Here is a 22,673-nt window from a genome sequence, read left to right as displayed (position 1 = left end):
GCAGGAGCCGATCCTAAAACGCCAAAGCACGTCCGCATCAGCCGGAGCTCATCTTAGACACCTTTATTGCTAGAATCGGGTCTTAAGTTCTAAGGCGGTTCCGAATCATCCCATGGTGAGGAAACGTAATCATCGTAAAAACAATTAGCAGGTGGACACGACTGACGGGGACGCGCGCAGGAACTTCTGCTCGACCACCGACTTGACAGGTAGCACTGGGCTCCACCCAGGAGCGACCGAGGGGTACAGTGGGGGAAGGGCCAGCGACGCCGTCCTGCTGCGTGGCCTGACCGAGACCCCTCTGCCTCGTGGCCAAGCAGAGGTTCCTCGAACTTCTTGTCCAAGGAATCCTGGCGTCTCGGCGGGTGGCACCAGGGCACACCGGCTCAGGTGGGCCCGGGAATGTCCTCTTCGCGACAGAACGGGAATGTGAAGTCAGCTCTGCTAAAGTGCTCCAGTACTTCTCAGTACAAAAATACAAAACACTGATTATCAGCATGGCACAGACGAGACCGACAGGGTGGGGACGCTTAGGTCGCAGGGCGAGAGCTGCTGATCACAGAAGGACCAGGCTTGGAGGTCGAGGTCCTCCCAGGGGCCAGGAGCCTGCGGACACCAGGTCACTCGCTGTGCCCGGGTGATGCTAGAAGCTGCTGCTCTTGGTACCTTGTCACCGACTGGCCGTGCCGCTGAGACGTTCCTGGTCATCGCCTGCCCCTGTCCCGTCCCCTCCCGAGCTCATGGCACTGAGTGGCGCCTCGGCTACAGGGTGAACAGTTCCCGAGGTCGTTTCCCGTGTCCTGTGCCCGCCTGACCCCGAGTGGTGGGAATGTCCCCACCCCCTGCGTCAGGCGTAATGGGGCGGCTCTGCCCGCGCACTGGGAGAAGGCAGAGGCCCCTCGCTGCGCGGCCCAGACGCTGCGTTTGGGAGAATGACTCGGCTCCAGCTGGGGCCCACGTGCCACTTGGGACAATGCTGGACGTTAGACGCCATCCCCAATGCCCCACCCCCACTCTTCCAGGGCCGTGGACGCGGCTGCAACAGCTCGCTGCAAGTCAGGGGCCGCAGGTGACACTGGTCCACTCGCTGGCAGCAGCTCCAGGCGTCTCCTCCCCACGCCTGGGATGCGTCGTGTCAACACCCACCGGGCAGGTGGCACACTGGCGCTGGGGCTTCCTCCGCTCACCTGGGAACGCTAGCTCATTTCCCGGGGGCCGAGGACCCCCACCTGGGGCGTGTGCTGGCCCTGGCTGAAGTGCGAGGCTCGGCCTCTCAGGCCAAGTGCGTGAGGAAGGGCGGTGGGTTCGAAACCCCTGCCAGGTTAAAAGGACAGGATAAGCTTCTGCACCCGCAGAACCCCCTGGAGCGCCATCAGCCGTGCCCTTGGCTGGCCTCGTCCCCTGGCCTTCTCTGTCCCTGGGCTGGCTGTGTCCACCCTGGGCCCAGCTCATTCGCCGGCCCCGAGGTTCACTGTGAACTTGCGTGTGTCCCTAACTACTCGCTCCCGCATCTCCTAGCGGCCAAGGGGCGCGGCCGGGGCCAGCAGCTCCTTCCTGGACCGAGGTCTGTCCTGTCCTCCGGCCCTGCAGAACCAGCGCCCCCACTCACTGCCTCGGACGCACGGCTTAGGGCTGGTCGCCTGCCACCCAGAGGGGGTGCTGCGACTTAAAAGAGCTCCCTGGTTTAGCTCTGGTTCAACCTTCGATTAAAAACTTTCCATCTTGAAAACAAACACAAAAAGAGGTTTAGAAAGGGACCCAGGCACCGGCGCTCACCCTACAGAAAGAGCCTCGAGACCCAAAGCACCAACAGGCTGGCCCCGCCAGGCGGTCCTCGGTGGTTTGCTCGGGAAGGGGAGGGGACAGCTGGGCAGGCTCGGTGACCCCTCGGAGGTCCCCAGAGAGCATGGAGAGTGGGCAGGGCAGGGAGGGGTCGGCACCTCGATCCCTGGTGTTTTAGAAGAAGATGACGTCTTCCTTGGGGGCTTCGTCCTTGGTGCTGAGTGCTGTGGCCGGCAGTGGCGAGGGGGACGGGGGCACAGGCGGGAAGGGAGTGCCCGCGGCCTTGAGGGGGAGGCAGTCAGGGGGGCTGTCCACCGGGGCTGGGCTCGGCGCTGGGGAGCAGGAGTCTGGAACAGAGAGGTCGCCACGGCTGTCAGCAGCCAGGTGGGCACAGGGCTCTTCCAGGGGAACACGGGGCTCAGCCGGAGGGGCGTGGGGTTCTCCTGGGGGAACACGGGACTCACCGGGGGGCGGTGCAGGGCCGAGGCTGCCGGGCAGGGTGGGGCTCAGTGACCGGCGGTTCCGAGAGGTGCTCTCGTCCCTCCCCATGAGCTTGTTGAGCAGCAGCTGCTGCTTCAGGTCGAAGGACGCTAAAAGAGAAGGACGTCTTGGGGTCCGCCCCAGGCACCGGGCTGCCCCCGCCCCCCCTGGCACCTCAGAGGGCAGAGGGCAGAGGGCCTCTGGGCTGCCCCCTTCCCGACACGCCCCGCAGGCAGTGCCTGGCTGGACCCTGCTCGGACATTGAGCCCCAAATCCAGGGACAGCAGTCCCCGCCCCTGGCAGTGGAGGGGCCCCAGAGTAACGTGACATCCGGATGAGAGGAGGGACGGCTTTTGAGGAGACAGGCCTTGCTTCTCGGGGAACATCCCAGGACATCTGTGGCGGTCACCCACCCAGGAAGGCGTCACCCAAGGGGGCAGGGCAGGCTTCCCACCCGAGGAGTGTGGGCCCACTCCGGGGGAGGCACTTGCTCAACGTGCCCAGGGGGCAAGGGACTGAGTGTCTCTGGGTCTCAGCGTCCCCATCCATGGAGCAAAGACACTGGCAGAGTCCCCTGCACCTGTCCTGGTGCTAAGTGGCCAGGCCTCTCACTTGTTGCCGAGATGCTTTCTGGAGCTCCCATGCCCACCCCGCTGTTTGAGGGCCAGGGTGGGAAAAGTACCCGGGGTCAGTCATTTCCGTTTTGCTCTGGGAGACCAAAGATCTGGGACACGACGCCACAGTCGTGCCCTCAGCTCTCCTGAGGCACCTGCTCCAGAAGATGGCACTGTGCTCCCATTTTTGCTGGCTCCCAGCGAGCCACGAGGGCCTCCGTGCGAGGGCGACGGGCGCTGGGCAGGCCCCGGAGCTCACCTGAGCTGTCCCAGCGCTGGGAGCCCCTGCTTTTGCCGCCCTTGTCCTTGCCGCCCTTGTCCTTGCCGCCCTTGGTGCAGGCGGCCAGCTTGGTGGGGATCTGCTGCTGCACGGCCGCCTGCCTCTGGATCTGGTTGGTGGCGCTGAGCAACTGGATGGGCACGTCGCTCTTGGCCGGCCGGCCCTCGGCGGGGGCGCTGTCCCGGCGAGCCACCTCGGGCCGCTCTGCGTACTCGGGCCCCACGCCGGGCAGCGGCACACTGGCCCGGGGCCCCTCCAGCCCATCCCCATTGAAGCTGGGAGGATGGCTTGGGGGCTGGGCCTGAAAAGGGGACAGCAGACACATCTCAACGCTGCGGTTCCTGCTGGGCGCCCTCAAGGGACGCACGGGGAGACCCGCCAGCCTCCCCCTCGGTCCCCACTGGGCCTCCCAGGGTGCTAGGGTTACAGGCATGGGCTACCATGCCTGGCTATTTTATTTTTTTTTTAAGAGATGGGTCTTGCTCTGTCACCCGGGCTAGAGTGCAGTGGCATCATCACAGCTCACTGCAGCCTCGAACTCCTGGGCTGAAGTGATCCTCCCTCCTCGGCCTCTCGAAGGGCTGGGATTATAGGCGTGAACCACCGTGACCCGCTCGATGGTGGTTTTTTTTTTTTTTTTAAAGTTTCCAACACTTATCAAGTGTTTCATGCAACAATGTGGTCAGCGTTTAACCAGCTCTATAGAAAGTTCTGCTTTGCAGCACCGTGCTGTTAGTGCCACCTCCCGCCATCGCTCTTGCACCCACGCGCCTGCGCACGCCACACAAACGCACGTGCCGAGCGGCCACTCGGGCGGGCTCACCTCGGCCGGGGACTCGGGCGGCAGCGCGCCCGGCGCCGTGTTCTGCTTCTTGAGGCGGCGCAGCAGCTCCAGGCGCTCCAGCCGCTCCAGGCGCTCGCGGTCGCGCTCGCGCTCGCGCTCCACGCCGCGCTGGGCCTCGCGCAGCCGCTCCAGGTCGTGCTGGTAGGCCTGGCGCTGGCACTCCAGCTCGGCGCGCTCCTGGCCCAGCCGCTCGAGCAGCTGCCGCACCTGGTCCTCGCGCTCCTGCAGCAGCGCGCCCGCGCGCTCCAGCTCCTGCCGCTGCCGCTGGCGCTCGCGCTCCCAGCGCTGCCGCTCCTGCCGCAGCTGGCTCTGCAGCTTCTCCGCGCAGGCCAGCTCCTCCCGCTGCTTCTCGAAGTTGCGCTGCCGCTCCTGCTCCAGCAGCAGGTTCCCGCGCGTCGACTGCAGCCGGAACTGCTTCTCGCGCTCCTGGATGGCCGCCCGCTGCGTCTCCACGTAGCTGTCCTGCTGCGCGATGACCGCCTGGGGGGGGGACAGGGCCGCCCTGAGCGCCACACGCCCGCCACCAGGAAAGGCACCTGTGGCTGGCCCCGCCCCGCCCCGTACCTGGAGGCTTAGGAGCAGCCGAGACAGTGTCTGGACCCGCTGCACCAGCTGCAGGAGGAGAGAGGGGGAGGCTGGCTCTTAGGCCCAGGCCGCTCGCCCGCACCTGCCAGCCCCGTGGGGAGGGACAGCCATGCGCCTACCTCCGACTCCAGGATGGCAGGCAGACGGGGTCCACACTCCGAGCCAGGCGCTTCCACCTAAGACGACAGCATCAAATCGCAGAGTGGCTGTGGACCCACCCAACGAGACCTGGGCCTGCTCATTGTTGACAAGACATCCCCTTGCCAGGGGGACAGAAGGGGCCCAGGGCTGGGCCGCGCCTGGGGAGACAGGCCCTGCCAGTCATCTGACCTGGGCCAATCAGGCTGCCTGGAAAGTGAGGGGCGGGCGGCCTGGGAGGTGTGTGTGCTGGGGGAGGTTGCCGTGACCCACGGTAGGGTGGGCTTGGACACGAGGCTTGGGTACTGTACCGGGGGAACGGGTAATCCAAGGAAGTTGCGTACCACCTGCAGGGGTTCCTCAGAGCAGCCCGGGGCGTCGCCATCACTGAGCCTCGAGTCCAGGCTGTTCGTGGGGCCTCGCCAGTCTCGGGGCCTGGGCTCGTTGCTGCCGACTTTCTTCTTAAAACTGCCATCTGGGAACCCCAAGCGGAAGCGTGAGGATGCTGTGGACCCCGTGGCGGGGGCTGGAACCTTCCTTGTCCAGCCCCAACCCCTGCCCGGGTAGCAAATCTTCCCTGTGCTGCAGCGGTGGCGTTTGCAACAGAGGGACAGGGGAGAGGGGTGGGCTGGTCCGGTGCTGCTGTCAGGCCACCCACAGCGGCACATTCCCAGGAGCTACACGACTTCGTGGGGCTGCCTGGCCGGCAGGGGCAGGGAGGGGCCGGGCGGCACCGCTTACTCTTGCTGGGGCTGCTGGTGCTGTCGTAGCCCCCGAAGGTCTCGGCCCTCCGGGGCAGGCCCACAGAGCTGCCGCCGTCCTCCGCCTGGCCGTTGGCGCTGCCCAGCCGCCTGCAGAGCAGGGTGTGGATGCCCTCGACTGTGGAAGGAGGAGACGGGGGGCCAGGTCACCATACGGGAGCGTGCAGGGCGTCAGGGAGCAGGGGCCGTGGAGACCAGGGGCTGACGTGAGATTTCAGCCCTGTCGTGCTGTGCACGCCCTTATAACTGGGCACGTGGTCCTGTCTAAGTGAGGCCAGGGCTACGGGGCGGCCTGTGCCCTCCCTCATGGTATGAGCCAGATGTGTCCTGCCTGGCCCGGAAGGGAACACTTGGTGGCGGCTGCTTGTACTGCGGATGGCCATGTGGGAGGGCGGCCATGCGGGGAAGGGCTGTCCACACAAAGCCCTCTGGGACTAACAGGCTTCGGCTGCCCAAAGAGGTGGAGACGAGAACGTTCTAGGCTGAGGCTCAGGATACGAGAGTGTCCTCAGGGGTCCAAGAACAGCAGCACAGAGGCAGGTGGAAGGACGACGTCGGCGTCGACGGGGCTGGAGGGAGCAACCCCCCCCCCAGTCTCTGCCCTCTTATCCTGCAGGAAAGCTCTGGAAGGTAGGGGCTGTGTCCATCTCGCTTGTTGCTGAAAGAGCAGACTGAGTGCTGGCCGCCTGCATGAGGGGCCTGCCCGGGGCCGGGCGGCTGTGTCGGGCTCTGTGGGAACAGCAGCTCACTTGCCAACCACGCCCTCCACCGGCCGCCGGGGCACCAAGGCCGCCTCCTGCTGGATGTGGGGTTCCTGGCCCGGGGCCAGCTCACCAGAGGGCTGCTGGGCCGTGGGAACCCTAAGAAAGGATCCACTCTGGGTGCCTGCGTGTGTTTTTCCGGGGAACCCATCAAGGTCAAGTTTAGATCCCCAGATCGCCGTTGCCCAGCTGGGTGCCGAGTGTCTGCCGCGGGGGAGAGAACGCGCTAGAGTCTGCAATGCGGGGCTTGAACCGGACCGTGTCTAAGGACCTTCTGGCTCTAGCAGGTGCCAGTGGCGGTCAGTGCTGCTCCTGGGTCCCCCAAATAGAAGCCCGTCGGGGACAGGGTGGCTTGTCAGCCACACCGAGCTGTGAGCCTGGCCTGGGGTCCCCCAGGGAGCCCACCCAGCAGGACCGCAGGGTGGGTGGGGGCGGTGGACTTACTCTCGCTCATGGCCGACTTGAGGATCTGCTCCCCCTGCAGGGTCTCGGCGGGGTCCCCTCCCCGGAAAAGGGTGCGGGGTCGGGCCGGGTCCTCGAGTCCGCTCATCTCGGCCATCTCCAGGTAGATCTGCTGCTTCTCCAGGAGGCTCTGTGCAATCAGCTGGTCCTTCAGGCTCAGCCGCTCTGCAGGGCGATGGGCGTTGGGGGTGGGCGGTGTGGCCAGCCTGGCCGGCCTTCCCGGGACCCTCTGCCCCTGGGGGCAGCAGCATAAGGCCGGGAGGGTGGGGACCCCCTGACCTGGCCCTGTCCTCTGACAGTGTCCCCCAACTAGAAGAGCCACACACGCAGGGGTGTGGGTGAAGATCACAACAGACCCTGGTCTGGGACCAACTCAGGGCCTTAGAGATGAGTTTTCTAATCTCGGAAGTCACCTGCAGGCCTACGGGGCAAGGTTTTCTCCACTTAACTTCTCTTACAGATCTCTGGGTTTTAAATTATTTTTTTTTTGGCTACCTTGAAAAAGACTGATTTTCTTAGTACTTCTTGCTGGTGACTGTGGGTTTACAGGCATCATCTTTAGCTGGATTATTCACCTCTCTTACCAGTTCCAACAGCTTTTCGGTGGCTTCGACTGGATTTTCTGGGCAAATAATCATGTCATCTGCCAAAATAAGTCTGTCTCCTCCTCTCGGTAATATCTTATTCGTATTTCTTTCCTTAATACCCTGGCTGGGACCTCCGGGATGAGAATAATAATGTTGAGAGTGGGTGACCCCACCCCACTCCCAATTTTAACAGGAGTGTCCCTAAAACAGGATGACTTTAGCTTTTTTTTTTTTTTTTTTTAGAGACTGGGTGTCGCTCTTGCTCAGACTGGTCTCGAACTCCTGGGCTCAAGCAATCCTCCTGCCTCGGCCTCCCAGACTGCTGGGATTACAGGCATGAGCCACCGCACCTGGCCTTTGGGTTTTGAAAAGGGTTTGAGACGAGAAAGAGCATCTTGGTAAAGACATTATCTTTCTCTTTCTAATTCACTGAGAGTCCTGTTGGGATGTGGCACATCCGTGCAGGGCATGTGTCTCAGTGACCGTCCAGTGTAACTAAGCAGACAGAATGGATACCATGCTGGGATCACGCTTCCCAGGCTCAAGGGGATTCTTTTCCCACTTTTCTTTCTTTTTTTTTTTTTTTGAGACAGAGTCTCACTTTTTTTTTTTTTTTTTTTTTTTTGAGACAGAGTCTCACTTTTGTTGCCCTGGGTAGAGTGAGTGCCGTGGCGTCAGCCTAGCTCACAGCAACCTCAAACTCCTGGGCTCAAGCGATCCTCCTGCCTCAGCCTCCCGAGTAGCTGGGACTACAGGCATGCACCACCATGCCCAGCTAATTTTTTGTATATATATATTTTTAGTTGGTCAATTAATTTCTTTCTATTTTTTTAGTAGAGACGGGGTCTCGCTCAGGATGGTTTCGAACTCCCAACCTCGAGCAATCCGCCCGCCTCGGCCTCCCAGAGTGCTAGGATTACAGGCGTGAGCCACCACGCCCGGCCAGAGTCTCACTTTGTTGCCCAGGCTAGAGTGAGTGCCGTGGCGTCAGCCTGGCTCACAGCAACCTCAATCTCCTGGGCTCAGCGATCCTACTGCCTCAGCCTCCCTAGTAGCTGGGACTACAGGCATGCGCCACCATGCCCGGCTAATTTTTTTTGTATATATATTTTTAGTTAGTCAATTAATTTCTTTCTATATTTTGGTAGAGACGGGGTCTTGCTCAGGCTGGTTTTGAACTCCTGACCTCGAGCAATCCGCCCGCCTCGGCCTCCCAGAGTGCTAGGATTACAGGCGTGAGCCACCACGCCCGGCCCCACTTTTCTTATGGACATTTTTATGAATTAATATCCTCCAACTTAACCTTACTAAAAGAAAAAAAAAAAGATTTTTTGGCATAAGCCAAACTGCCTCTCCCCACAAAGACAAATAAGATATATACTACCTAACTGTATGTCCTTATTGTTTAAACATTCCATAATAACACAACGTGGTCCATCTACACGCTGGAATGTCACTCAGCCATGAAAAGAAACGAGGCTCTGACACAGGCCACAGCGTGGAGGGACCTTGAGGACATCGTGCTCAGTGAGAGACGCCAGACGCAGAAGGACACACAGTGTGAGACTCCATTGATATGAAACGTCCAGAACAAGCAGATCCACAGAGGCAGGATGTGGATCCTGGTTGTCAGGGGCTGGGGAGTGCTAGTTGATGGGGACGGGGCTTCTTTTCGGGGTGATGGCATGTTCTAAGATGGATATGGCGATGGTTGTATAATTATGAACACACTCAAAGCCACCAAATGCTTGAAGTGGGTGCATGGTACGGTATGTAAATTACAGGGCAATAAAGTGGTTAAACACACAGGCGGGAGGGAGCTGGGGTCGGGGGCCCTGCTCACAAAGCCAGGCAGGCGCGGGTCTGCCGGGCTCTGGAAGGAGGCCATGGGGGCCCTCCGTATGTGACCTGGGACACGCCCGTCAAGCTCCTGCCTAAGGACCGGACAACAGCAGTGTGTGCGGCTGACAGTAGGGTCTGGAAGGGGCTTGGGGGCCCTGAGCTCAGTCTCTCCCTTAGTCACACCCCAGAGGGGCCGCTCGGCCTAATCACTAACTCGAGATTCAGCCCCGTTCCAAACACTCTGCAGAGCTGCGGATGTGGGACGGCCTGCAGGAAAACACCATGCCCCACTTGGGCGGAGACTCCCTCTGTCCCCATGGGGGACCCAGGACCCGGTGACCGGGGAGGGCTCGCCACACGAGGGCTACGCCCACAATACCCGCTCCCCTTACCTTGGAAGTCCCTGAGTCTCGCGGCTCGGGCCTCAATCACCTTCCTTTCCTCCTCGGCCTCGCTGAAGGGCCCTTCCTCCTCGTCGGGGCAGCTGCGGGAGGAGGGGGCAGGTGGGCGACAGTGCCGCCTGGGCTGGCATGGACGCTGATTCCGCAGAACCAGCTGCCAAGGCCGTCTCTAGCTTTGTGAGGGATTTGGTTTGTTAATGGGCAGCAGGAGGAGGGGGGGAGGAAGAGAGAGGCACTGGCGTTTATCCGGCCTCAAGGCGTCGGGACATAACCTGGCAGAAGTTTTAAGCTCCTGGCCGTGACTTGGAGGAGCTCTCTGGGGGACAGCTTGCTCGCTGGGGACCCACGGGGCTGAAGCGACTGGGTGCCTAGGGCGCTCGGCCCCAGGAGGAAGAAAAATGAGATGCCACAGCCTGTCCCAGCGGGTGTGGCCCCAGGCTGGGGAGGGCAGACAGTCTGCCGCATCAGGGACAGTGGCCCAGGAACGCAGAAAGGTCAGGCTGGAGCTGCCTGGCCCCGCAGCCCCCGGCCAGAGACATCCAGGCCCTTCCAGCATCCGACGGGTTGGAGCTGGAATGGTGTCCTCTGCCCTTAGCTGGGACGAGGGAGTTCAAGTGCACAGCCGACTGGCCTCAAAGTCAAGGCTGGAGAAGTCAGCAGAGAAAACACACCGGGTGTGGGTGTGTGTGTGTGGCGGGAACTGCCGGGCCCCTCTCACCTCTCCACGGCCCTCCGGATGTGGGCCATCCAGGCGTTCCTTTCCTCTTTGGAGCTCGTGTAGATCTCGTACATCTCGGGGCCTTGCAGGGAGGCGCTGATCAGGAACATCGCTTTCTCCTCGTTGGCCACCTCCCTCACGATGAGCTTTTGTAACGAGATGACGGGGGGCTTCGAGTCCTGCAGGGGCAGAACGTGGCAGGGGCGTCACCTTTCAGCCTACCGTGTCCCCACGGCGGTGGGACTGTGAGTCTGGGGCTAAGAGGGCAAGTCACGTGCGCTGTTTCCTTTCAAATGATTCAAAGCAGAAATATTTTGCCACCCGGGGGGAAGAAAAGGTACTATTGCAAAGGTGTCCTGGTATCCTTTTAAATGTGTCAACTAAAAACGCTTAAAATATTTAAAGAAAAAATAATCAGTAATGCATGTAAACACTACCAAACTCCACAGATACAACGCGATAGAGCAGATGACAACAAATAAATCCTCTTCCTGGTCCCTGTGTCTTAAGCCACCCAGAGCGACAAGCATTTCCAGACTGTTGGGCATCCTTCGAGAGAAGGAAGGTCCCCCGGACCAGCAGGACGCACGCTTTAACTGGCTGCTACAGGCTGTGAGCAACGGGGAGGTGGCAGTGTGTGTGTGGGGGGTGCTGGGAAACGCCTCGAGAAACTATTTTGAGTCTTTGGGCGAGGTGCGATTCTCCAGTTTGGTGATGAAGGCTGCCTTCCTCTCCAGGTGGCGCGGAAGGGAACAGGTTCCTTAAGCCCTTTGGTGGCACATGGAGGGGGAGGGCCTGGCCGCCCCCTCACCCTGCAGCGGGTTCTGTGTTGTTAGGTGTTGAACGGCCTGCAGGGGAGGAAGCTGAGCCCCATGGACGCAGGGCCAGGCAGGGGGCCAGCGTCACCCTGGCCAGGCTTGGCTCCCACAACAGGGGTGCTCTGGGCCCAGAGTCCTTGGGGTCGGCGCGGCCACGGCCCATGGCTGCCTGAGCTCGGGCCCAGTGAGCCCCTGGGAGGGAGGGAATCCTGCTCCTGGCCAGGATTCTGGGGCCCGAGAGTACCTGTGAGCGCTGGCCAGGGGAAGAACCAGGAAGAAGCGGAGGGAAACTGAGGCTAGAGAGGCTGTTTGGATGGGAGCCAAAGCCTCTGCCAGGCAATGAGAAGGGCCCCTCATTCCTGGAACATTCTATTCCTGCGTGTGCCTCTGGCGTGGCCCCGTCGGCTGCTGCCTTCGTGGGCGGCTTCAGAGCAGGACCCTGGCCCGAGGAGACCCGAGATACGCACCACGGACGCGAAGACGTACTTCTGGTCCTTCTCCTGGAGCAGCAGCAGCACGTCGGTCAGCAGGACGGCGAGGACGTCTGGGGAGACAGCAGAGGAGACAGATGTCTCCAAGGTCACGTGGCTGCGGGGGCTTGCCGGGCAGCCCGGGGGGTGCCGGATCCCTGGGACGGTGCCAGCATCTGGGTGCTTCTGCCTGAGCCTGGAAGTTTCTTTCTGTCTCATCCCTTCCCCCCGGTGAGGGCTGGTCTCAGCCTCCTTGGGCCCCAATGGGTGCGCATCCTGACCTCAGTTTCCACGGGGGGAGCTGCTTGAGACCCCTGTCTAGATCAGATACGCTTTCTCCACCTAATTCGCACTGCAGCCTGCTGGCTACCTTTTAAAGCATTTGCTGCAGTTCTATTTTTTTTACTTTTATGTGTTTAGAGACAGGGACAGGGGTGTCTCACTATGCTGTCCAGGCTGGCCTCAAACTCCTGGGCTGAAGCCACGCTCCCGCCTCGGCCTTCTGAGTAGCTGGGATCACAGGTGCATTGGCCACTGTGCCTGGCTCTATTTTTTTCTTTGTTTACTTGCTTCTCTCTGTCTGCTGAGTGACGCCCCAGGAGGTGGGGACAGGTCTTGCCTGGGCGGCGTCTTCCTACCACCCAGTGCAGTGCCTGGCAGGCAGAAGGCACTGAATTCTATCCTCCATGGAGCACAGCTGACAGGTGAGCACATACAGGTGAGCACACTTGCCAACTCAACGACCCTGCTCAAGATCCTTAAAGATGCTGATGCCAGTGGGTAGGTTAGGGTGTTTCTAAAGGCTCAGAAAACAGATAGGAAACCCGGGGATGAGTCCTGAGTGCTCGCTGGTCTGGAACTGCAACGCGGATTTTGAAAGCAGGGATGGGAGCACACCCTGGGCAGTGAGTGGCATGCTGGGGGACCCTGCTGAGCAGTCCCGGTGGCACTTCCTACCCACATGGGCGCTCTTTGGTGGCTGGGCACACAGCAGGCAGGCCCGCAACTGCATCTGGATTGCAGTGGAGCGTGGTGGAGCCCCAGGGCTCTGCCAAACCTGGGGCATCATGGTGCCACCGCCTCGGGTTTCTGTTCAGAAGTCAGTGATTCAGTGTGCCCTCCGGTTCGTACTGCACCATTTCTAAGACCAGAGGAAGAGGATGTGGACACGACCACCTCATTTTGCTACACTCCTGGCGGCCTGTGCACAACCTGACTTAGCACATAACCTCCCTTCGGCCAGGAAGTAGCCGATGCCAGGCTGCAGTGGCTCTGTGTCGGCTGGCACCTGCCAAACCAAGAAGGGCCCACCGATCCACGATAGTGCCCACTGATCCAGGACAGTGTCCACCACTAAAGACAGTGCCACCAACTGAAGATAGTGCCACCAATCCAAGATGGTGCCATCAATCCAATGTGGTGCCATCAATCCATGATGCCCACCGCTCTAAGACAGTGACCACTGGCTGGGCGCGGTGGCTCACGCCTGTAATCCTAGCACTCTGGGAGGCCGAGGCGGGCGGATTGCTCGAGGTCACGAGTTGGAAACCAGCCTGAGCAAGAGTGAGACCCTGTCTATACTAAAATTAGAAAGAAATTAATTGACCAATTAAAAATATATGCAAAAAGTTAGCTGGGCATGGTGGCGCATGCCTGTAGTTCCAGCTACTGGGGAGGCTGAGGCAGGAAGATCGCTTGAGCCCAGGAGTTTGAGGTTGCTGTGAGCTAGGCTGATGCCACGGCACTCACTCTAGCCTGGGCAACAAAGTGAGACTCGGTCTCAAAATAAAGATAGTGACCACTGATTTAAGATGGTGCCATGGTGCCACCACTCCCAAGACAGTGCCACCCATCCAAGATGGCACTCGCCAGTCACAGACGGCACCCACTGATCTAAGACGGTGCCCCCTCTCCCAAGACTGTGCCTCCAAGCCAAAATCGCACCTACCAATCCCAGATGGCACCCGCCACTCCAAGCAGTGCCCACTGATCCAAGATGGCGCCCGCCCGAAGTGGCCAGGGGCAGGGCTTTACCTTTCAGGCGCCCGGACGTGGTCTTCCAGCACAGCATGCCCTCCAGGTGGAGCTGCCGCTGAAGCATGTCCTCCTTGTGGAAGCTGAGCCCGTTCTTGAGTTTGCTGGAGGACTTGAGGTCCACCTTCCCCGCAATCTCCCTGAGGCGCTGGCCTTTCTCACACTCGCTGACCTTGGCGTCTACTTGCGAGATGATGTCTTTGATGAGGTTCAGGGCCTGGGTCAGGTCTTCGTAGTCCTCGGTGCCGGCTGCCACACAAGCAGAGTTAGTGTCCTTCTTTGTCCGAGTCCCCGAACGCGCCAGACATGACGTGACAGACACGCTACAGGTGGGGTCTGTAAGGCGAGTTCCCCGAAGGGCCCCCAAGAACCGCCTCCCGACTACGATCTCCGGAGATGTGGACAGTCCAGAATAAACCCAACAGCCCAGAGTTCATGGTTTTCATCCAGGTAGAGCTTCTGCCGGATGCAGAGGCTAAGGGGCAATTTAAACGACAAAACTGCCCTGTCTGGCTCTGCTGGTCGTTGCTTGGCAGACAAACTCCCCTGTGTCCCTCTGCCCTTTATAAAAGACTCCTGCCACCTCCTGTCGTGACCAAGAGCTGGCTCCTCTCTCCCACTCTGAGGATGTGGCTTTCGTGGCAGGAGAACCTGCTTATTCTCCCACGTTCCCACCGGGGACGTGGCAGGTGTGGCCAGCACTGCCCCGGCCCTGAGACTCCCAGCCGGGCTGTGTGCCCTTCTCTGCCCTCCACAGCTCCAGGCACACCCCTCTCTCGGCCTGGGTCACCCCCGCGTCTGTCTGGATCACCAGAAGTGGCCTTAGCAAGGGCACCGTCTCCATCCATTCATCCACGCCACAGGGAAGGCCCGCCATGGCCCAGCCTTGTGCGTGCTACGCGCTGGGGACTCGGCGGGCAAGCGAGACTCGGCCCCTGCCTTCGCGGTGCTGGGCGCCCCGTCTTTCCCGAGTCGGAAACCCCAGCGCCCAGCAGGGCGGGCGGACAGGGGCCCCGCCCAGCACGGCGGCGGCGAGAGCGAGCCTACCTTCCGTGTTCTGAATGATGCGCTCCACCAGCACCGGGTACTTGGTTATGCGCTGCGTCACCAGGAGGAGACACTCCTGCACGCCCAGCCGCCTCACGACGGCCGAGTTGCCGATTTTCTAGGAGATGGAAAGGGAGACGGTGCCACATGAACGTCCCAGCTCCTGCCCTGTCGGTTACCCATCAGGCACCGAGGCTGGGGCCTCCTTCCTTTTGTGGCTCGCCGGGGCAACGCGCGCATACGAGACACCTGAAAGCAGGTATCACCTGCTATATACAGAAAGGCCACAAGAGCAAAGGCAGCCCCCCTGGCATGTGAGCGAGGGCCCCCTGGAGACCCGTTAAGTAGAAACAAGCCGGGTGCCATGGCGCGCGCCTGTGGTCCCAGCCGCTCGGGAGGCCAAGGCGGGAGGATCGCTTGGGCCCAGGAACTGGAGACCAGCCTGGGCAACAGAGCAAGGGCCCCAGCTCATAAATAAATAAATAGCTCAATCAATCAGTCAATACACAGGTGATGTTAAGACTCTGTTTTAAAAAAAGAAAAAACAAACGAGAAACAAGAACCAGTAGGGGAGGCGATGGAAGTCGCCGGCCAGCTGTCTGTAGGCAGGAAGTGCGCGCGCACGCCGAGACCCTGACCCTGACCCTGACTGCCGGGACCCTCCAGGCCCAGACTGGGCACGTGCCTCCCCAACTGGCTCCCGGGAGCGGCTGAGAACCAGGGCAGCAGTAACCTGAAGTCGCTTCCTGGTGGGGGCCGCCAGGGCAGGAGCATTCCACACATTCTCCGCGGTGGCTCCTGCTGCTCCCGCCCGCATTTCAGGGATGCCAGCCATCAGCCATCGCCAAGAGCCACTTCTTGAGAGGACCAGAGCGTCACTGTGGGACTGGGGAGCGTCTGTGGACAAAGGCTCCCTCGGAGGCCTCCCCACCCCCGCACACTCACTTCCAGGTGTCCGCGGCCCCCGGCTCCAACTCCACTGCTCATCAGTGGATGAACTGCGGCCCCAAAGTGACTGTCTCCCTGTCACCTCCGTCTAGTGCGATTACAGAACGGAATTTAAATGCACCTCATCCGTAACCTCAGACCACTGGGTGTTGAACGTCACTTCGGAACAAAGCCCTGAACGGGCCACAGGAGACGGAGCTGTTCTGGAATCTGGTGCGCTCCGGCCCCTGAAGAGGCGGATGCTGATGGGCCGAGTGGTCGTAACCCACGTGTGGCTTCCAGAAGGCGGGAGGGGGGTCTTGCGTGACTTAGCGGACTCCGGCTGCGCTTTGGGCCACTCTTGGGCAAATGAGGCACAAGGACCATTCTGCAGGGACCCGGGGCAGGGAGGGGACAAACGTTTGGAGCAACGCTCCTTATGACAGCTGGAGCCTCCACAGGCAGGGCGTGGCGGCTCTGGAGGGCCTGTTCCCAGGGCAGGGCAGCCCCTTCGAATGATCTCTGTGTCACACAGTCTGAGATGTGGCAGTTGGCAGGTCCTTCGCTGGGGGCCTGCAGGGGCAGCTTGGGGGCCACCTGGTGTGACGAGGAACAAAGCCCGAGACACACTTTGCTTTGTATGTGTGTATGTATTAGTTTATTTAGAGACAGGGTCTTGCTCTGTCACTCCGGCTGGAGTGCAGTGGTGTCATCATAGCTCACTGCAGCCTCCAACTCCTGGGCTCAGGTGATCCTCCTGCCTCAGCCTTATGAGCAGCTGGGAGTACAGGCGTGCGCCATCACGCCTGGCTAATTTTTTTTTTTTTTTTTGCGGAGATTTCTTTTTATTTATTTATTTTTTTCCCCCAGCATATTATGGGGATACAAATGTTAAGGTTACGTATATTGCCCTTGCACCCCCACCCCCTGCCTGGCTAATTTTAAACATTTTTTGTAGAGACTGGGTCTTGCTATGTTGCCCAGCTGGTCTTGAACTCCTGGCCTCAAGTGATCCTCCCGCCTCAGCCTCCCAAAGTGCTGGGATTACAGGTGTGAACCACGGTGCTCAGCCTGATGTGTTTTACATCTTGGGATTCCATGTAGGATTTCACTGATGGGTTCTGATAGGGTTATTGTTAAAAAACAATACAAAACTTTGAAAAATCATTGCCTTTTTTTTTTTTTTTGAGACAGAGTCTTACTCTGTTGCCTGAGCTAGAGTGCCGTGGCATCAGCCTAGCTCACAGCAACCTCAAACTCCTGGGCTCAAGAAATCCTTCTGCCTCAGCCTTCCAAGTAGCTGGGACTACAGGCATGCGCCACCATGCCTGGCTCGTTTTTTCTATATATTTTTAGTTGGCGAATTAATTTTTTTCTATTTTTAGTAGAGACGGGGTCTGGCTCTTGCTCAGGCTGGTTTCGAACTCCTGACTTTGAGCGATCCATCTGCCTCAGCCTCCCAGAGTGCTAGGATGACAGGCGTGAGCCACCACGCCTGGCCAATCATTGCTTTCTAACAGGCAATTTTAGAAACAATTCCCAAACCCCAAGACTCTATATAGTTGTGTGGAAAAAAATTGACAGTAAAGATGGAAAGTTTTTAATTTAAAAAAAAAAAAAAAATTTTTTTTTTTTTACCTTGATCAAGTTTTGAAATTTCTTGCTTTGCTGCAACAGCAACTTGTACTGACTGACGGCCTCGTTGTGGCCACTGCAAAACAACCCGTATTTTTCTTTCATTCTCTCTCCATTTTCACCTGAAAACTAATAGGGAAGAGAATGGAAATGTTACTACAATGAACCATGAAAACCGCCAAGGTATATTTTCATTGAATTCCCCTGGCTCTGTTAAAATTAAATCAGATTTACCTGCAATATTCACTTTCTACTCTGTCCTAAAAAAGGGAAATGCTTTTGTCTGGGTCTGGGGTGTCTAATTGCAAAGGAGCCTTAAAGGTTTTTTTTTTTTTTTTTGAGACAGAGTCTCCCTTTGTTGCCCAGGCTAGAGTGAGTGCCGTGGCGTCAGCCTAGCTCACAGCAACCTCCAACTCCTGGGCTCAAGCAATCCTCCTGCCTCAGCCTCTCAAGTAGCTGGGACTACAGGCATGCGCTACCATGCCCGGCTAATATTTTCTATATATATTAGTTGGCCAATTAATTTCTTTCTATTTATAGTAGAGACGGGGGTCTCACTCTTGCTCAGGCTGGTTTCGAACTCCTGACCTCGAGCAATCGGCCCACCTCGGCCTCCCAGAGTGCTGGGATTACAGGCGTGAGCCACCGCGCCCGGCCAGCAAAGGAGCCTTCCTTAAAGGTTAAATGAGAAAACTTTCTGCTCAACGGCTCTGCTGTGTTGCAGATGCTTCCTACGATCCAAGGAGGGAAAAATAAATTTGAGCCAAAGCATGTTAGAAACACGAATAAGCCAAGGGAGTATTCTCCTAATTATTCTAATTAATTGACACAGGCTGCTCTGAGCCAGCGGTCTGTGGCCAGGGAGGAGCACAGCTCCCCTGCGTCAACTCTGGCCCACGTGTGGCGTCAACACTGCCCCCTTGGATGGCTGTGGTCCACAGGTATGTTTTTCTGACACAGTCTCTCGCTGTGGCCCAGCTAGAGTGCTGTGGCGTCAGCCCAGCTCACAGCAACCTCCAACTCCTGGGCTCAAGCGATCCTCCTGCCTCAGCCTCCCGAGTAGCTGGGAGTACAAGTGCACGCTACCATCCTCAGCTAATTTTTTCTATTTTTAGTAGAGACGGGGTCTCGCTCTTGGTCAGGCTGGTCTCGAACTCTTGACCTCAAGTGATCCTCCTGCCTTGGCCTCCCAGAGTACTGGGATTACAGGAGTGAGTGAGTCACCGCGCCCGGCCAACAGGTATGCTTCTCCTGGTCAAAAACACAACAGCCAGAACTCAAAAAATAAAACCAAGCAAGCTAACAAAGCACAGATGAACACAACACCAAACCGTGTTCGGACAGGGACATTTGCTATCTTACTGTGTTTCCCCCAAAATAAGACAGGGTCTTATATTTATTTTTCCTCAAGAAGACACCCTAGGGCTTATTTTCAGGGGATGTGTTATTTTTTTTTAAGTGTGGTACAACAATCTACATTCATTCAAATATAGTTAAGTCATCTTCTTCTGGAACATCATCATAACTCTCCAAACCCCGGATTCCATCCTGAATTTCTTTTGATTCTATTTCCTTTAGAACCACTGGCCCCGATCTCTCATGTCGAGCAATGGAGCTCTCATGGGGCAGATGGGAAGGGCTGCTCGTCTTCTTGACCGCTCCGAGACGAAATGCATGGGTTGTGCAGATGCGTTGCGTAGACACGCCCATCACTAGGTCTTATTTTCGGGGTAGGGCTTCTATTCACAAACACTTAGAAATCCTGCTAGGGCTTATTTTATGGGTAGGTCTTATTTTCGGGGAAACACGGTACGTGTCTGTGTTTCCAGAACATGAACTGCAGGCGTAGCTGTGAGGGGCCGGCACCACGTGCCCTCTGGGGCCCTCGGAACACAGGAGCCACTTTTGTTTTATTATTGGAAGGAACAGAGGTGGGGACAGGGGCTCTGAAGATGGTTCGGATGAACGTGGCTGCACCCACCTGCTGCACCAAGAGGTCCCCGATTTTCTGGATGATGTAATTCCGGTCGCTGCCCTCCTCCAGGGACTCGTGGCGGCGCTCCTTGAGCCGGGAGAGGAAGCGGCCGTGCATGTCCAGCAGGTCGTCGGCGCAGGGGAAGAGGCGGCTGATGGCGGCGCAGCTGAGCTGCAGCTCCTCCTGCAGGGCCCTGAAGTACACCCGGAGCATGATCCTGAGCGTCCGCACGTGGTGCACCTCTGTCTGCATCAGCTCTGCGGGGACACAGATGCCGGATGTACCCACACCGGCCCCGAGATCCCGCTGGGCACTCATGGGCGCCACCTGCCCTCTGTGTGCTGGGCTGGCGTCCTCTGCCCACGTCCCTGCCTTCGGGGTCCTTCTTACTGCCCAGTGTCCCGGCTTCCCGTCCTCCCCGGCCCAGTGCTGTGGGGCGCAGCCTGAGGGAGCGGGGGAAGGGGAGGGCCCGGGACCCCAACATCGCAGGAGGGTTTCCCGGCCCAAGTCAACCGGAGGGGTTTCAAGGCGGTTTTAAGCAAGGATCTTGTGCTGAGGACACCACTCCCGTGGGTGTACAACTCACACATCTGCGTGTGTCACTGATGGCCGCGGCCGTGTGTGTTCCCCCAGATTCATATGCCAGAATCCTAACCCCCGATGTGATGGCAACAGGACGTGGGGCCTTCGCAAAGCAACCAGGTCACAAAAGCAGAGCCCTTGTGATGGGATTAGTGGCCTTATGACAAGGACCCCAGAGAGACCAGGTAAGGACACAGCTAGAAGGCGCCATCTGTAAACCAGGGAGCGGCCGCCACTGGACACCGAGTCGGCCCCTGCCCGCGCCTTGATCTCGGACTTCCCAGCCTGCGGCACCGTGAGCACCCCCAGACAGGCGGAGACAGGCACCCACGAGGCAGGGACGGGTCAGACCCGGGCACTCGGCTAGATTCGTCCACAGGGATGTGTGCTAGCAAAATCCTCCCCGACCAGCTCTTCCCTGGCCCGGGAGGCAGGACCATGCTGGGGGAGGCAGGCGGAATGGGCCACGTGGTCTCAGGGGAGGTCGGTCGGCCATGCAACCTGGACTCCCAGGTGGAATTAAAAAAGAAAGAAAGAAAAATAACCGGAGAGCTGGCACGGTGGCACGGGGCTTCGGGCTTCTTACCATAAAGGACATCCTGTCTTTTCACCACCTCCCTCTTCTGCTTCTTGGCATAGGCTGAGTCCACGGCGAGGCTCCAGGACTCGGCCTCGAACTCGTGGCCGTCCGATTCGATCTCGCTCTTCAACGAGGCAGCGTAGGGGTCTGAGGGAGGAATGAGGGGCTGATGCTGGGGGCTGGCTCCCGGCCACCCCACCCACGGACACTCTGACGTGGGCGTCAGCGTCTCCCAGGATGGACGGGACCCCCCACACCCCCGACAGCTGCGGGAGAATCCAGGTGACCGTACCTTCTATGAAAACGGACTCGACATTAGAAGACGTGAGCGAAAGGGAGTCATCGGCTGCCTGCTTATATTTTAAAAACACGTAATCGGCTTCATCCATCTCTCCTGTGATTGGTCTAAGTGAAAATAATGATGATTTCAGAAGACTGAATTAAAACACACCCAACCCCCATTTCTGCGAAGGCAGATCAGTTTCTCCATCTCACTAGACAACTGAGAACTTTCCAGATTTCCACGTGAGCCTTAACTTTGTCACAGACCGTTTTAAAGAACTGGGAGGCTATCTGTCAATGTCACTCCAGGACTTTTCCGATCGTGACGTTAACATTCGGGAACATTCTAAGGGGCTGTGAGTCTCGGGCTGTCCCTTTACTGACCACCACTGACCACCGGAGTCCAGCGAAGCCCCCGGGAGTCTTTCTGCCGGGAGTTAGGGGGACACAGCCTCACAGTCCAGGGTGGGAGAGGAGCCCCTTCCCAGAGGAAAAATATAACCCGCCCCTTGCCCACCGGCTCACCACAAACACAGCAGGGCTTAGCACACTTTCTACCCGGACACTGCTGAACGCGGTATCAAGGACACCACTTAAGGCACAGACGGCGGCGGGTGCCGCCTCCACAGCACCCTGGGCAGGAGTTTTAGCACCGCCCTGCATACAGCAAGGAGCCCCACCCAAGGTAGGAGTTCAAGGATCCTTCCAGAATATTAAGCAAACTGGCTCCACCAGCAGCCAGATACACCCCAGGACACATCCGTTTTGAAAAAAGGCACGGGTCTCGGAAGCAGGCGTTAACGGGAATTTCGTCGCCTGGCATGGGGGCTGCTGTGCCGACTCACACAGACCTAAGTAAGAAGGGGGGGGTCTCCTTTCCGAGGGGCTGCCGACAGCTTCCCGAGGGATGCCACCCACCTGACGGCAGGGAGGGGAGCCCGCCTTACCCAAGTCTCGTCCCAGTTCCAGCCGGGCTCGGTGTTGGCTGGGGACCCCCTTTCTGCGAGACCGTCATGCCAACATTCCTGGACGGGGCTGGGGCTGGGCTGCCGTCGGACAGGAGGGTGCCCCGGGGGTGCTCCTTGAGCGAGGCTGCGACAGAGGCAAAGACGGAGTTGGTGCTGAGGAAGTGGGCTGGGTAGCGCAGGCCGCCGGCGCGCAGGCCCCGCTCCGACTGCGGCCGCAGCACGGACAGGATCTTGGAGGTCAGCAGCTGGTTATCTAGGAGGACGTTCTCGCTCCATTTCCTGGGGAGAGAGCCGTAAAAAGACAGCTCCGGCCGGCCCGGGAGCGAGCCGTGCCTGTCGCTGCTCTTGGAATGAGTATTTCCCATGTTCACGCTGGGGCTCTGGGACCCGGCTGGGCTGCGCGCCCTTTTTATGCCTCGGTAGGATCCTTCTAGAAAATAAAGCCGCGTCTTCCCCTAGCTGTATTGGCTGAAGCAGCGGCGCTGGAGGGCAGGAAATTGGTCCCCACTGTGACCGGTTAGTGTTGGAAATTGCACGGCATTTTCTCCTTAGGTCAAACAAAACAAAAAACCCTCTGCGCTCCCCTCTGTCTTTGCAGGGGGTAAGAAAGGCAAGAACACGGCAGATCGCGTCCACTGTAAATAATCTAAGATCACGAAACAGGGAGCTCTGAGCCTGGCGTGGTTCATGCCGACACCACGCGCAGGATGCTAATTAACCAGAGCCTGGATGTCAGGACGACTTTAAGACCCAGAGGGACTGTAGCTGCCCCTGGTTGTCCACACTCGAACAGAACCCTGCCATCAAAGTGGACCCCGGGGGCCCATTCTAATTCGACCCACATGCAACAGGCGCTCCAGGGGGTTGTTTAGACTCATTTGCTCATTCAGTCAAGGGTCCAGATGGGAGGACGCATGGACACACTGATAACTTTCTCTGATGGAAAGATGCGACTCTCAAGGAAAGCGCAGCCATCATTCCCTGGGCTGAGCTTTCTCCTTCTATTTGACAAACCGACCTCTTGCGTCGAGCCTGGCTGAGATGGGCTGCTTGGCTAGTTTAGTCTCTCGCATCTTATAAAATCGTGTCTTAAAGCTCTG

At 58.8% G+C, this 22,673-nt stretch overlaps 1 protein-coding gene across 2 annotated transcripts in view; it reads right to left on the bottom strand.

The window, feature by feature from the left end:
• Positions 1-48: 48 nt before the first annotated feature.
• Positions 49-22,673, bottom strand: part of ARHGEF18 (Rho/Rac guanine nucleotide exchange factor 18) — an 87,331-nt gene continuing 64,706 nt past the window's right edge. For both annotated transcript variants that reach the window (XM_012790728.3, XM_012790731.3), the window contains 19 exons: positions 21,553-21,697; positions 20,616-20,728; positions 20,330-20,470; positions 19,168-19,418; positions 17,190-17,315; positions 14,625-14,742; positions 13,578-13,826; positions 11,541-11,617; positions 10,256-10,434; positions 9,529-9,620; positions 6,690-6,872; positions 5,465-5,602; positions 5,068-5,198; positions 4,705-4,761; positions 4,565-4,612; positions 3,980-4,480; positions 3,136-3,457; positions 2,247-2,372; positions 49-2,129 (listed from right to left, as the gene is read on the bottom strand). In XM_012790728.3, the coding sequence (XP_012646182.2) occupies positions 1,957-2,129; positions 2,247-2,372; positions 3,136-3,457; positions 3,980-4,480; positions 4,565-4,612; positions 4,705-4,761; positions 5,068-5,198; positions 5,465-5,602; positions 6,690-6,872; positions 9,529-9,620; positions 10,256-10,434; positions 11,541-11,617; positions 13,578-13,826; positions 14,625-14,742; positions 17,190-17,315; positions 19,168-19,418; positions 20,330-20,470; positions 20,616-20,728; positions 21,553-21,697 (3,170 nt within the window). In that variant the 3' untranslated portion in view covers positions 49-1,956. The remainder of the gene's footprint in view (positions 2,130-2,246; positions 2,373-3,135; positions 3,458-3,979; positions 4,481-4,564; positions 4,613-4,704; positions 4,762-5,067; positions 5,199-5,464; positions 5,603-6,689; positions 6,873-9,528; positions 9,621-10,255; positions 10,435-11,540; positions 11,618-13,577; positions 13,827-14,624; positions 14,743-17,189; positions 17,316-19,167; positions 19,419-20,329; positions 20,471-20,615; positions 20,729-21,552; positions 21,698-22,673) is intronic.

The sequence above is a fragment of the Microcebus murinus genome, chromosome 27 (genome assembly GCF_040939455.1).
Source record: "Microcebus murinus isolate Inina chromosome 27, M.murinus_Inina_mat1.0, whole genome shotgun sequence".
In the NCBI taxonomy this organism is placed as follows: Eukaryota; Metazoa; Chordata; class Mammalia; order Primates; family Cheirogaleidae; genus Microcebus; species Microcebus murinus.
The sequence above is the reverse complement of the archived record's forward strand: the minus strand, read 5'-3'. Positions and strand labels throughout refer to the sequence as shown.